This window comes from Hyaena hyaena, unplaced genomic scaffold, assembly GCF_003009895.1.
Source record: "Hyaena hyaena isolate Hyena2069 unplaced genomic scaffold, ASM300989v1 scaffold_1158, whole genome shotgun sequence".
Lineage (NCBI taxonomy): Eukaryota > Metazoa > Chordata > Mammalia > Carnivora > Hyaenidae > Hyaena > Hyaena hyaena.
In genome coordinates, this window is record NW_024081790.1 from 450,581 (window position 1) to 464,928 (window position 14,348).

The 14,348-nt window shown below is 36.2% G+C and overlaps 1 protein-coding gene and 1 long non-coding RNA gene across 4 annotated transcripts in view; both read left to right on the plus strand.

The window, feature by feature from the left end:
• MBTPS2 (membrane bound transcription factor peptidase, site 2) overlaps positions 1–7,062 on the plus strand; it is a 39,573-nt gene extending 32,511 nt beyond the window's left edge. For 2 of the 3 annotated variants that reach the window (XM_039222557.1, XM_039222559.1), the window contains 3 exons: positions 23–218; positions 2,784–2,859; positions 4,153–7,062. In XM_039222557.1, the coding sequence (XP_039078488.1) occupies positions 23–218; positions 2,784–2,859; positions 4,153–4,375 (495 nt within the window). In that variant the 3' untranslated portion in view covers positions 4,376–7,062. The remainder of the gene's footprint in view (positions 1–22; positions 219–2,783; positions 2,860–4,152) is intronic. The other variant, XM_039222558.1, reaches the window with a different exon arrangement.
• A 5,992-nt stretch (positions 7,063–13,054) lies between these two features.
• Positions 13,055–14,348, plus strand: part of LOC120224320 — a 39,501-nt gene continuing 38,207 nt past the window's right edge. The window contains exon 1 of the long non-coding RNA XR_005526529.1: positions 13,055–13,133. This is a non-coding gene — a long non-coding RNA (uncharacterized LOC120224320). The remainder of the gene's footprint in view (positions 13,134–14,348) is intronic.

The following is a 14,348-nucleotide window of genomic DNA, read 5'->3' on the forward strand; positions in this document are numbered from 1 at the left end:
CTAATTAATATTTTATAAATAGCATACATGCCTACCCGCCCGGAAAGCAGTTGAAGCCACACAAGTTTGTAGAACCAATAAAGATTGTAAAAAAAGTTCAAGTTCAAGTTTCTGTATAATACCTTCTTTGGAAACTCATACTCGCTTAATAAAAGTGAAACATCCTCCTCAAATTGATATGTTGTATGTAGGCCATCCACTGCATCTTCACTACACAGGTGGGTACTTATTATGGTAAACCCTCAGAAAATCATTAAGATACCATATATTCTCCACGGTAGAAACTCAGTACAAATCCTCGCATTAATTGTATTTATTATGAATTTGACTAGTTTTCAAAGTCTTATTAACTTGTTCTTTAGCTTTGTATGAAATTTAGGCATTAGGAAAATAATCTGAATTTATGAAACAAGATGTAACTGAATCCCATGTCTCCCTGTGGAAAGTGACATATTTTCTTCACTACCATTTATGTCCAAGTCACATAAATGATCTCTCAGATGTTCTCTGAGAGTTTATTAAATCTATCCAAGTTCCCAAAACAGTGGCAAGAGCAACATACCCCAGAGAATGCCTGGAGTTATAGTCATAAGACTATAATTTGTACATAACACATGATTTTTGTATGAACATAATTTCACGTTTTTTTAATTTATTTTTTATTTTTGAGAGAGAGCAAGTTGGGGAGGGGCAGAGAGAGGGGGAGACAGAGAATCCTAAGCAGGCTTCACACTCTTAGCACAGAGCCCCACATGAGGCCCAGACTCACAAACCGTGAGATCATGACCCTATCCAAGATAAGGAATAGAATGCCCAACCACCTGAGCCACCCAGGTGCCCCAATGTTTACTTATTTTTGAGAGAGGGAGAGAGACAGAGCACACACATGCAAGCTGGAGAGGGGAAGAGAAAGAAAGAGACAGAGGATCCGAAACAGGCTCTGTGCTGTCAGCGCAGAGCCCAATTTGTGGCTCGAATCATGAACCATAAGATCATGACCTGAGCCAAAGTCAGATGCTTAACAGACTGAGACACCCAGGTACCCCTGAATATAATTTTCAGAACTCGGCTGGCATTGTTGTTTTAACAGTGACTACATGATTGGAACTAAATAGATAACTTCTCCATATCACTGAAGATAATATAGTCTAAATTTGTACAAGATTTTTTTTAAGTTCCTTTTTTTACAATGGTTTTGTTGAAGTATAATTCACATAGCATACACTTGACCCTTTTAAAGTTTACAATTGAAGAGTTTTTAATATATTTAGAATTGTGCAACCATTACCACAGTCTACTTCTAGAATACCTTCATCACCCCAAAAAGAAACGCCATATCCATTAAGCAGTCACTTTTCATTTCTCCCCACCCCCCAACACTTTGGCAACCATTAATCTACTTTGTTTCTGTAAGTTTGCCTACTCTGCACATTTCATAGAAGTAGACTATTTTGTGACTGACTTCTTTCACTTGGCATAATGTCTTCAAGGTTCATCCATGTTATACCATGTGTCAGGTAATTCCTTTTTATGGCAAAATACTATTCCATTGTATGGACATATCACATTCTCTTTATTCATTCATCAGTTGCTGGACATGTGGGTTTTATGTTACTCTTTAAAAGGCTCTCTCATTGCTTTATAGTCATATCCTGAGCTACAACCTGGTTCATTCATCTTATTTATTAGTTTGAGACTAAGTGACTCTAGAATACAAATATTAATTTTTTTTAATGTTTTATTTATTTTTGAGGGAGAGAGAGAGAGACAGAGTATGAGTAGGGGAGGGGCAATAAGAGAGGGAGACACAGAATTTAAATAGGCTCCAGGCTCTGAGCTGTCAGCACAGAGCCTGGTGCAGGGCTTAAACTCACAGACCAGGAGATCATGACCTGAGCTAAAGTCGGATCATCTGACTAAGCCACCCAGGTACCCCTAGAATGCAAATATTAAATATATCCTGAACAAATGAGAAAAAAAGTTCCCTTTTAGAGTTATTCAGAAATATGTACTAGGTAAATCAGAAATATGTACTATATGTTCTTTTTTTAAGTTTTTATTTTATTTTTGAGAGAGAGAGACAGAGTGTGAATGGAGAAGGGGCAGAGAGAGGGAGACACAGAATCTGAAGCAGGCCCCAGGCTCTGAGCTGTCAACACAGAGCCCGATGTGGGGCTCGAACCCATGAACCGTGAGATCATGACCTGAGCTGAAGTCAGACACTCAACCAACTGAGCCACTCAGGCGCCCCACTATATGTTCTACCTAATTACAGGAGAGTTTATAAATGTTTTGAGCAAAAACGTGATTATGGAATGCAAAGAGTAGAAGAGATCAAAAAATTCCCCTAGTCTTAATCCTTGTTTTAGCAATAAAGAAAACCAAGATCAGAAAAGATTAAGTGGCATAATAGAGTAAATGTGATTTTCAAGTTATCCCTCTTTGAAGGATATGGACTCTTGATAAATTCTGGCATAGTTTTTAAGTCAATCTCTGTATTTAGTAGTCATACTTGGTATATCATCAGTTTTATCTTATTCTCACCTCCAAATATAAGTACACACTCGGACATGAATTTCTGTATTCCAGTATATTTATTAGATGTTCTAGAATAATAGATTGTTTTTATATGTGGGGGCATATAGGCTGCCTGCATATGTTTGGGAAGAACTTTCTCATCCAGTTTAATAGACTGGCCCAGTTGTTGACCATATGGAAAAATTTATAATGCTGTTGCTTCTCTATATGAACAATATTCATTATTCCTTGTTTTTCTTTTTCAGTGAGCATCACCAGTTTTATCCCACGATTCAACTTTCTAAGCATAGATCTGCCTGTGGTTGTGGAGACATTTGTCAAGTATCCTTTCTGGTGTGAAGAATGTTTTTTAAAGGTGTTAATTGGAATGGGATTAGGCTTACCTTTAATAGAGCGTGCATAGACCTTCCAAGTATCTCTTGATTGCTAACAACTGAAAAAGAGACTTTAAAGTTGAAAAAGATCATATTGTACCTAGGAGGCAAGAAGTCAGAGGAAAGAGATTGATCAGGGAAGGATAAAAGTTAAGATATGGAAGGGAGGGAACCCAGAATATAATTTGAGAGTTGAATTTACAGATCTAAGACCTTTTAGTAAGTTTATAAAGAATGAGAAGTCAAAATGCCAGTGAGTTGATTAACTCTGCCCCTTCTGAGCCTGTTAGCTTAGACTAAGTGGAAGAATGCTTAAGGGAGATCGAACTGGTTTCCACTACCAAAATAGCAATTCAGAGGACGAAAATCTCATGTGTTCTTTAGCATATTATGTTTAAATACAAAATGACATTTTTTAAAAATTTGTTATTATGAAGAATTTGAACTGAACACTTTGGAAGGGTTCTTTATTTCTGTCTCTTTTTTTCTTTTTTTGCCTGCTAGATTTTAAGTTTATTACTAAGCATGGATCTTTTTTTAATTCCAGTATAGTAAACATATGGTATTATATCAATTTCAGATGCACAATACATATTTTTGTCACTTTTAAATCATTTTCATTTCCTTCCCCAATAATTTGCAAAAACATAAAAGGGAAAACAAATGAACAGTTACTAAAAAATAAGTACAATCAAGATTGTACTTTGTAGATTGCAGCTTTGCCTCAGAGATTTATGAAATATATAAGCTTTTAGATGGCAGTAAAATACACTTATATTTATGTTACAGTTAATATTTATACTACTTATAGTGTACACTAGTTATAGATAATAGTAAAATAGAGTTGAAGGGACCAAACTCTATGTTTTCTAAGGTAACACTTTGTAGGGATCAAAAAGTAATTTTCCCTTATTGCTAATTGCTTCCACATTCCTTTCCCTTGTTGTGTCATTAAAGTATTACAGAAACTTGGAGTTTGTTATAGATTGCCTTAGTTTACAAATGGTTGGCCCTTATTTTTCTAGCCAAGGTTTTTGAGCTTTGAAATAATATAAATAATTTATTTTAAATAGTAGAGATCTAAAAAGGAGTGTCCTATACTGGTGGGCAGAGATTTCAAGAAAGCAGCGAAGTCAACTATAAACTCAAATCCAGCCCTAATAAAATATCTTCTTCTGACTACCAGAAATGTGGTTTCCACTCAGACCTCACAGTTGGGTCCTTAACTGATTTTACCCAGGTACCTGATTTCCCTCTCAGGAGCTCTGGCTATTGTTAATGCAGTGCCCTGCTTTGCTTTGGATGGTCAGTGGATTTTAAACTCTTTCCTAGATGCCACCCTTACCTCAGTGATTGGAGACAATGATGTCAAAGATCTGATAGGATTTTTCATCTTGCTTGGTGGCAGTGTACTTTTGGCTGCCAATGTGACCCTGGGACTCTGGATGGTTACAGCACGGTAATATTTGCACTCATATGGCAGAATGATCCTTGGTATGAAATACAAAGTGTTTCCTTAAAATTACATTTTAACCAACAACTTTAAGCTCCTCTTGTATCAGAATATACAAACTCTGGGCTGGGGGATAAACAGAAGAAATGAAAGGCATAGTCTCTGACTACATTCTAATTTTAAAGACTGAATTTAACAAACTTCAAAAACTGAACTTAACAAATTTCAGATGCTTGTGGAACAATTTCTAAACAAGTGAAAATTCATGTTAAACCATTTTGTGCAACTCCATATCATGTTACAGTAGTGTAAAGGAGAGCAGAATTAGATGGAATTAATTGGGGCAAACTTCTTGAAAAAATATCATGAATCCAGATTTGAAGAAGACCAGACTCTGGCCAAGTGGAAGGGTGAGCATTTTCTTGGCCTGTATCTCTTGTCCTTTGTCTTGTTTGAAAAGTATTTTAAGATTTAATGGTGTATTATTTTGTACTCTGACAACTGAGGTCTGATTATAATTAATAAAATTCTATAAAAGAATCTGCTGACATGAAAGGGGAAATTTTTGTCAAATGATGCCAAGTACGTGAACAAAGTAGAAAGTAAGACCTGCAATACCACAACACATGTTTTGCTCTATAAGAATTGTCTGTTTGACAGTGTCAGATGTCCCCATGCCCTCATAAAGCAGCACTAGCCTTAACATTTAGAGTGAGCTGCAAGAGGTATCTTCCACTTGCAGCCTGTGAGCTGAGGAAATTAAAGTCGAACCTCAGAACTGAGCCTGGTCTTCTAACAGGTAACAAGACAGATCTGCTGCAGTCCTGGTTACCATTCTCTACAAAGCTTTAGGGCTCGAAACCCTTCCAGGGTAGACATTTTCTCTTATGCTGCTAGGGTTATCTGGGGCCTAAGTTCTGGGTTCCTGTCTTCAAGAAGCATCTACCTTAAGCTCTCAACCATACTTTGTCCTCACCAGCAGCTTCCATGTTTCTCTATATTGAGTAATTAAATGCCTAGTCCTTGCTTTCCATCTTTCCCCTAAGCTACCTCTATGGGTCCAGGGAAGACTTGGTAGTGCAGTGAGAATGGCTACATGGGAGTACAGATGTGGATTTGCCAGAGCCTGGGACCTGGCTCTTGAACCCAAAAGTGCCCTGAGTAGTTTAAGGTCCTTTGGACTGGAGACATAGCCCTGGAAGATCCAGAAATTCAACAGGCCACTGTGAAGCTATTGGTCTTCTAAGTGTATGAGCATGTAATTCTTTGATGAAAAATATGTGCTTCTCTCATGCACTCAAGAACATTAACAGCCACGTACCCTCACTAAGTGAGGTGTCCCAGGGTATTCACCTTTTTCCCATCATTGAGTTGCTCTTCAGGCACTAAAACTTTTAAATCATTTTTTAAGGAACTCTTTAGACGGTATTATATGTTTGCCTGCCTTCTTAAATAGAAATTATATATGGAGTATAGTGTTAAGATTTTATTAATGGCTTGAGGTCATCAGTTATTACCACTACTAAAACTATACACATTAGTCATTTATCCCAGGAAATAAATGCATTTGTTTTATTCTTAGGTACATAGTCATTTGGGATCAAAGACTGTTAGCAGAGTAAGCTCAGCCCTGTTTAGGTATAGGTAGTAGAGCTTGGGGAATGCCATGAAATACTTGTATAATTAATTCGATTGCATGAACTAAGCAGTTTACTAATTAACATGTTGTATATGTGCAGGTCAGTTTTTTAAAACTGAGAAAAAAAAACTTAAGAAAGGAAATCCTACCCATTGACTTCTTTTTCTGGGGGGAAAAACTAATTTTCTTGTAGCATTTGAACATCTTGGTCTGTTGCTCTATAGGGTCAGGATTTGAGCAGATCAGTCGCATTTGTATGGAAATGGCCTTATCATGCAATTAAGGAAATGTTATCTGTTGTCTGTTCAGCTTGACTGTGGGAACTTCTGGAGTAAGGACCATGTCATACTCATCTTTGCATCCCTGGCACGGTGCATGAGACATCATAAATAATAAATGTGGTTGAATGAATGATGAATAGTATTATTTATGGGTTGGAAAAGCATGTTTCTATTTAAGTAAGCTATAAATAGTATTATTGAATATTTACTGTAAATATATGTTAACATAAAGAGATAACTTTGAAGGTCTTTGTGTTCCTGGTATATTATCATCTTTATGAAATTCATCCATTTTGATTTCTGTAGAGTGATTAGAAAAATGAATTATTTTGAGGATTTGAAGAAAATGTTCTTTCTGTGTTGTCACATTGTTCAACAGTAAAACTTTATTTTCAGTGTTCCTACTCTACATTGTTTACATTTTCAAGAGGGTGTTTTTTTCTTTTTTTTAATCCCCGACAGTCTGTGTAGAACGTATATATTCTTTTCATCTCAGTTTGAAAAGACATGCAGTTAAACTTGACGTTTTAATAATCGCTCTTTAGGTCATGGTCATCTATTCTAACAGCGAATTTCAAACAAGCACTTAATGGATACATGGCGCTCAGTCATCAGTTTGTCCTATGGGATTTATTAAACATACGCATACTAATCATTAGTGCACAGGTGTTTTTATCTACAGATCTTTCGACTGTGCTGTAATTCATTCTTAGTATTTAACTTGAAGATACCATGGTTCCTGGCATTTGATGTTTAGCAATAAAAGAATAAATGTGTACCAGCACTGTATGTTTTCTCATCATCTATGTGTTGTCTTTTTTTTTTTTAAGTTGTATTCTTTTCTGTCAAAATTGTTCCCTTTACATTACAGTATGATCTTTGTTGTTTTTAAATTCTTGATTCTAAAAGCGGCCTTCAGTTTTCATTCAAGCCACCTGTATATGAAAGTTGTTACAGGCCACAGAAAGAAGTCTTTTTTAAATGAGATTCCTGTGCTCTCTCTACTGTTTTGGAAATGGCCTGTTTATGGATGAAGAAAGAGGACTATCATGTTTCCTTTCAATAGTGTCTGACAGAAGGCTTCTCTAAGTTAGTCTGTGTTTCTTGGGAATTCATGGAAAAGCATTTCAACTCTAACATTTGATTGATCTTGACCTTTTGCTCTAGCACTTCCTCCCTTGTCCACAGAACCAGCTTCTCCCTCTGCCTCTCTCTCTCTCTCTCCCTCTCTCTCCCCCCTCCTCTCTTTCCCTTCCTCCTTCCCTCCCTCTCTGTCTCTGTCTCCCCCACCACACACACATGTGCATGTTCTCTTCCTAGATTACTTAAAGGCCAAATCAAATAGGCTGGAAATTTAGTCCAATTCCTCATTGGCTAGCCTCATTCCACACCTTTTTGCGTCTGATTTCATTCTATTACAATTAAGATCCACAAGACTAGATGACTGATTATCTCAGAGATACAATTAAATACCATAAGATTCACCTGTTTAATGTGTACAATTCACTGGAAGAAAGACTGAGAAGAAAGAAAATGTTTCATTTATTTTACAGCTTTTTGAACTCTGGAGTGGTTTTCAGTACTGGAAATAGACTTGAGTAACAAATTACTTTCAAGGTAAAGCATGTAGAGGGATGCCTGGCTGGCTTAGTCCGTGTAGCATTTAACTCTTGATCTCAGGGTTGTGGGTCATGAGGTCCAGCCCCACGATGGGTGCAGAGATTACTTACATAAAAATAAAGTGTTTTAAAAAAAAAGGTAAAGCATGTGGATATATTTTCTCAGACAATAAGCCATTTTAATCAGTGTATTTGCAAGCTACTCTTACTGTTTAGGCCATAATAATTTGAATAATCCTTTGTATATTTTATCAGACTACGGTAAATGAATTCAATGAAAGGAAAGCCTCTATTTCAAAACCTAATGCCACAATAGATTATACTCAGGGTGGAGGTAGGAAAAAAAATGACTAAAGGAAGCTGCAATTCTAATTACCAAGCAGGTTATATTGTCTAATTTAGTTTCCCATTGAAAAGAGAGAAAAAACATCCTTATATCATAGTTTTATTTAGTTAAAGATTGATGGATATTCAATAGTTGTCCCTTCTTATTAACTGGCTGTTTCTCACAGTTTTCTACTGACATGCTCCTGACACCTTAGAGGAGGAAGAACACAGAAAGATCTAAGAGCAGAACCGTGTAACTGTCTATCCTACAAAATTGAAGTCTTGCTTTAAATTAAATTTATGTAAACTTTGCACTCCATTCATCTGGTATCATAAAGCCAGTTCTCTTAAAGATATGAAACTCTAAGCTGCAAAATAATTAGATGCTAAGAATATTAAGATTTTTTTTCATGTCTAAAGCACATTAGTAGACAGTGGTTTATAACAGCTGGTCTGTAGACTAGTGACAGTCTATGATGGTGTTTTTGTCTGTTCGTAGTGAAATGAGAAAAATAATATATGTTGTATCTAATTACAAAATAAGGAAAATGTTCTTATGTTGTTATAAAGTGCCTGCTGCCCTTTATCAAAGAGCTCTCCTTCATTCGGATTATGGAAACGCATACTTAAGTTCACTTAGCACTTCTAGATTGCTTTGCACAATGTCCCTCTAGAACTGAAATTCATCAGCAAGGCATGAGGATTCCATGTTTTTCCGGGCCCTTCCCTCCACCTGAATTGTCTTGACTTTCATGTTCTCACAAATGTGTTGGGTGTAAAATGGCACTTCCTTTTAATTTGCATTTCTCAGATTAATAAAGTTGCACATCCATATACTTGTTTAGCCATTTAGATCTTTCATTTTGCCAGTTGCTTATTGATATCCCTTGCCTAGTTTTCCATTAAGTTTACTAAATTTTTCTTATTGATCCATAAGAATTTTTTGTAGATTCTAGATTAGGGGGTCAACAAACTGCAGCCTGCAAGCCAAGTCATGCTCACCACCTCTGTTTATAAATAAGGTTTTCTTAGAACACAACCACATTCATTCATTTTTATATTGTCTATGGCTGCTTTCATGCTACAACAGCAGAGTTGAGCAGTTGCAACAAAGACCCTATCACCCAGAAATCCTAAAATATCTACTAAATGTTTACAGAACAACCTATGTTCTAGATATCATCTCTTGTCTGCTTTAGATGTTGCAAATAATTTTTCCCAGCCTTGCAGCCACCTATAAATTTTATTTATGAGGTTTTGTTGTTGAACAAGAATCTTTAGTTTGATGTAGTCAAATACATTACTTTTTCGATTCATTATTTGTGTTTTGTGGGTATTACTGAAAAAGTGTTGTCCTTCCCAAAGTCGCAGTAATATTCTATACACTTTCTTCTATATGCTTTAGAGTTATGCTTTCACAGTGAAATCTTTGATTTCTAGAGTATATGGTGTGAGTTAGGAAATCCCAGTTTAGGTTTCTATATAGTATGAACTGTTTTTAAAATAGCTATAATAATATTTTCATATAAGATTGTTAAAGCAGTTTACATGAAACTCTTAATATGGTGCCTGGCATGCTCAAGATATTATGTGCCTAAATTACTTATTTTCAGAATGCCGAATTATGACATAAATTTGCCCCATCCATACTGGTGTTCAATCCTGCCTCCTCCTGCTATGTCTTTTTGGCTTCCACTGCCTTTAGGCTAGCTCTGGTTGTCCAGAGTGTCTTACAGGACTTCACCCTTTTAAATATGTCTTCCTCCAATCAAAATAAACCAAAACTCATAATATTTAAGATGTTGGTTAAAGATTTTGCTCACGGAAACTATTCAAAGTAACCTCTGTTTCTGGATGTGTTCACTGATAGTAACTTACACATTTAAATCTGTTCTTACCCAAACAATATCTTAACTCAGAAGGAGGCACTGTGACAAACCATTATGAGGAAATTTGAGGTAGAATGGACTTTGAGGACTACATCCGACCACAGAAAGCTATCTAGTCTCTGCACAGTTTGGGATATTGCATTTCAAAATAAGCTATTTTTTAATGTTCATTTTGTTTTGCGTTAATTAGTTAGAAAAGAGGCTAAACTTTATTTTTTAATGTGTATTTTTTTGTAGATTTTTCTTATCTGCATCTTTGTCCATATTTCCCTGCAGTGACCATCACCTTCTTACTACTTCTCATCACTAAGGATTCACATTTGTTCTGAGGGTTTGCAAACATATTTGACCATACCTTAGCTTCTTTTCCAGGTCCCTGACTTTCATACTTTATTCCTATTATTGTTTTCTTCCTTTCAATCAATTTGTTTCCATCTTTTAATGGCTTCTGATTTTTCTTCTAGGCTGTATGTATCACCAGAAATCTACAATGGGAGGTAGCACTTTGCAATTTACAAAATGTTCACATCTCCACTCCAGGGCACCCCCTTTTCTGTTATGGAAATGCCTGGGGGGAAAAAAGTTGGTAATGATAAGTTTTCTTGGAGAGTATAGAATTGGAGCAGGAGATAGCTAATGTGATTTCCTTGGCCTTTATAGAAAAACAGTTTTCTTACTAAAAAAAGGGGGCGCCTGGGTGGCTTAGTTGTTTGAGCGTCTGACTTCGGCTCAGGTCATGATCTCACCATTCATGATCTCACCCATGTTGGACTTGGTGCTGACAGTGCAGAGCCTGCTTCAAATTCTCTATCTCCCTTCCTCTCTCTCTGCCCCTCCCCAGCTTGCTCTCTCTCTCTCTCTCTCTCTCTCTCTCTCTCAAAGATAAATAAACATTTTAAAAAAGATATACACATTTGTTATAGAAAACATGTTAAATGAAAAAAAGAAAATATGTTAAAGTAAGTTGTAATTGATTGAAAAATAGGATTATATTATACAATAACTGGTAAACTGCTTTTTAAACTTGATGTAAGCATTTTTCAATGTTATTAATATTCTAGTGTTATTTAAATGGATATATAATATTGCAGCATTGACTATGCCGTCATTTTTTTTTCTTTTCTTTTTAAGTAAGATCTACACCCAGCCTGGAGCTTGAGCTCACAACCCTGAGACCAAAAGTCACATGCTATACCAACTGAGCCACCCAGGCACCCCTGAATGTGCCATAATTAACAAACCCCTATTACTTCCAATGTTGCAATGTTATAAACAGAGCTGTGAGAAATATCCTTATAACTAAATCCTTTTGCATATCCAAGGTTTTTTGGATACTTCTAGAAACTCTTAAGATAATCTTAAAAGAAAAATTACTACCTTCAAATGTGAACATTTTATATATAAATATTGCCTTGTTGCATTTACATTTTTTTCTCTTAATTGGTTATGGAAAAATGGCATCTCATTTTAATTTGCATTTCTTTGGTTAGAAAAAAGGTTGAACATTTTAAAATGTATTTATTAGTCATTTATTAGTCATAAATTGTATCCTTTTTGTTATCCCCATCTTTTTCCCATTTTTCATGGGAGTGATTATTGTCTTACTGCTTTTCATCATAAGCTCAGTTCTATCATTTGATTTATTACATGTGAATAAATTAAAATCTCATTTAATGGGGCACCTGGATGGCTTAGTCGGTTAAGCTTCTGACTTTGGCTCAGGTTGTGATCTCGCGGTTTGTGAGTTTGAGCCCCACATTAGGCTCCATGCTGACAGTGTAGAGCCTGCTTGGAGTTCTCTCTCCCCCTCTGTCTCCGCTCCTCCCCTGCTTGCATGCTCGCTCTCTCCCTCTCCCTCTCTAAATAAATAAATAAATAACTTCATTTAAGTCTAATGCTAATGCTTATTTTTATGTTTTTATATATCATGATCTCTCAAACTTTGCGCTATGTTTTCCACTGTTGGTGAAATGTTTTCAAAACTTTCTAAACATTTTATAAATATTCACACATATTTTATGATTTTAGTTTTTTAAACATTATCCTCTTTAATGTACATGCACTGTGTTTTGATGTTAGTGCTAAATAGGGATAGAACCTTGTGTTTTGTTATCCCCAAATGTTTAGCCAGTCATCTCAAAGGAGATGGTTAGTCTTTTTTTTTTTAATGTTTTATTTATTTTTGAGAGAGCGCAAGCCAGGAGGAGGCTGAGACAGAGGGGGATAGAGGATCTGAAGCAGGCTCCACATTGACAGCAGCAAGCCCAATGTGGGACTTGAACCCATGAACTGAACCATAAGATGGTGACCTGAACCTAAATCGGAAGCTCAACCGACTGACCTTCCAGGTGCTCCTCAAAGGAGATGGTTAGTCTTAAAAGATTTTTTTTTTTATTATAGAGATAGAGAAGGGCAGAGGGAGACAGGGAATCCAAAGCAGGCTCCACGCTCAATGCAGAGCCGCACGTGGAGCTCAAACTCAAGAGCCGTGAGATCATGGCCTGAGCTGAAATCAAATGCTTAACCGACTGAGCCACCCAGGTGACCCAGGTGACCCAGTTTTATGAGATATTTCATGCCAAGAGGAAGAGGCATAACTTTATATATCCTGTGGAGAGAATAGATATAATAAGTAAAATTATCTCGCACTTGATAAATCATTCTTATTTGTAAAGGATGCACCTATTATTTACTTTTTCTATTCAGTAATACAGGGAATTGAGAATATATCTCATACTTTAATTGAAAAGAGTCCCTAAAACATTTTTCCCTAAGGTATTTTTATTTTTATTGAAATAGTGTTTCTCATTCCTATGCAATATAGATTAACAATCTGGAGATTATCCTTAATATGTATCATTATCTACAGGTACTGTTTTCATCAACTTCTTAATTAAAATATTTTTTTGCTTCTTAGATGTTCAAGCTTTAAATTTTCTCTCTGTGGATTATTTAATAATAGTCTTTAAATGTTAAAGAAATCTATCTTTGGAATAGACATCCTGATTTCAAAGTAAGTATCTTATCTTCATCTGTTTTAATTATATAATGATTAAGTTTGGAACACTGCATTAGTCATAATTTAAAATCATGAAAATAAGAGGTAATGAAGATACTATGAATTTGTATTTTGTTTCTTGTAAAATTTAAACAAGTGTGATTTTTTTCCACATTTAAAATGTTTTTCTTCTGAGATCACTGTGGCTGGTTCTTAAATTTGCCAAATCTTAGAATATGACTCTTGTAAATATGCTACTCTAAGAGATGCTTATTGAATTAAAAAGTTTCCATTTTTCTTATCCCCATTCTGTAGTCACTAGAACTGATACATATATTCTTTCATTCATTTAAGAAATATTTATTGCTCACTTACTGTGTTCTTGGCACTATTCTGGGCTCTGGGGATACAGCAATAAACAAGACAATTTTTTTCTTTTTTTCTTTTGTAAGGAAAAATACCATTTGTCTTTAAAACAATAAATATAAACTATATGCCAAGCACTACTAAGTGTTGGAGGCTTGGGGGTAGCAACAGATTAAGCTAAGAAAGTTATCAGAGGCCAAGTCTTAGAAATATGTTATGGACCTTTCTGCCCGTGGACGCCGCCGAGTAAGCATCGATAAAGTCTCCCCTCCCACCGCAGTCATGTCTAAGTCAGAGTCTCCCAAAGAGCCTGAACAGCTGCGGAAGCTTTTCATCGGAGGTTTGAGCTTTGAAACAACCGATGAGAGTCTGAGGAGCCATTTTGAGCAATGGGGAACGCTTACGGACTGTGTGGTAATGAGAGATCCAAACACCAAGCGCTCCAGAGGCTTTGGGTTTGTCACCTATGCCACTGTGGAGGAGGTGGATGCGGCCATGAATGCAAGGCCACACAAGGTGGATGGAAGAGTTGTAGAACCAAAGAGGGCTGTCTCGAGAGAAGATTCTCAAAGACCTGGTGCCCACCTAACTGTGAAAAAGATTTTTGTTGGTGGCATTAAAGAAGACACTGAAGAACATCATCTAAGAGATTATTTTGAACAGTATGGGAAAATTGAAGTGATCAAAATCATGACTGACCGAGGCAGTGGCAAAAAGAGAGGCTTTGCTTTTGTAACATTTGATGACCATGACTCTGTAGACAAGATTGTTATTCAAAAGTACCATACTGTGAACGGCCACAACTGTGAAGTAAGGAAGGCTCTGTCTAAACAAGAGATGGCTAGTGCTTCCTCCAGCCAAAGA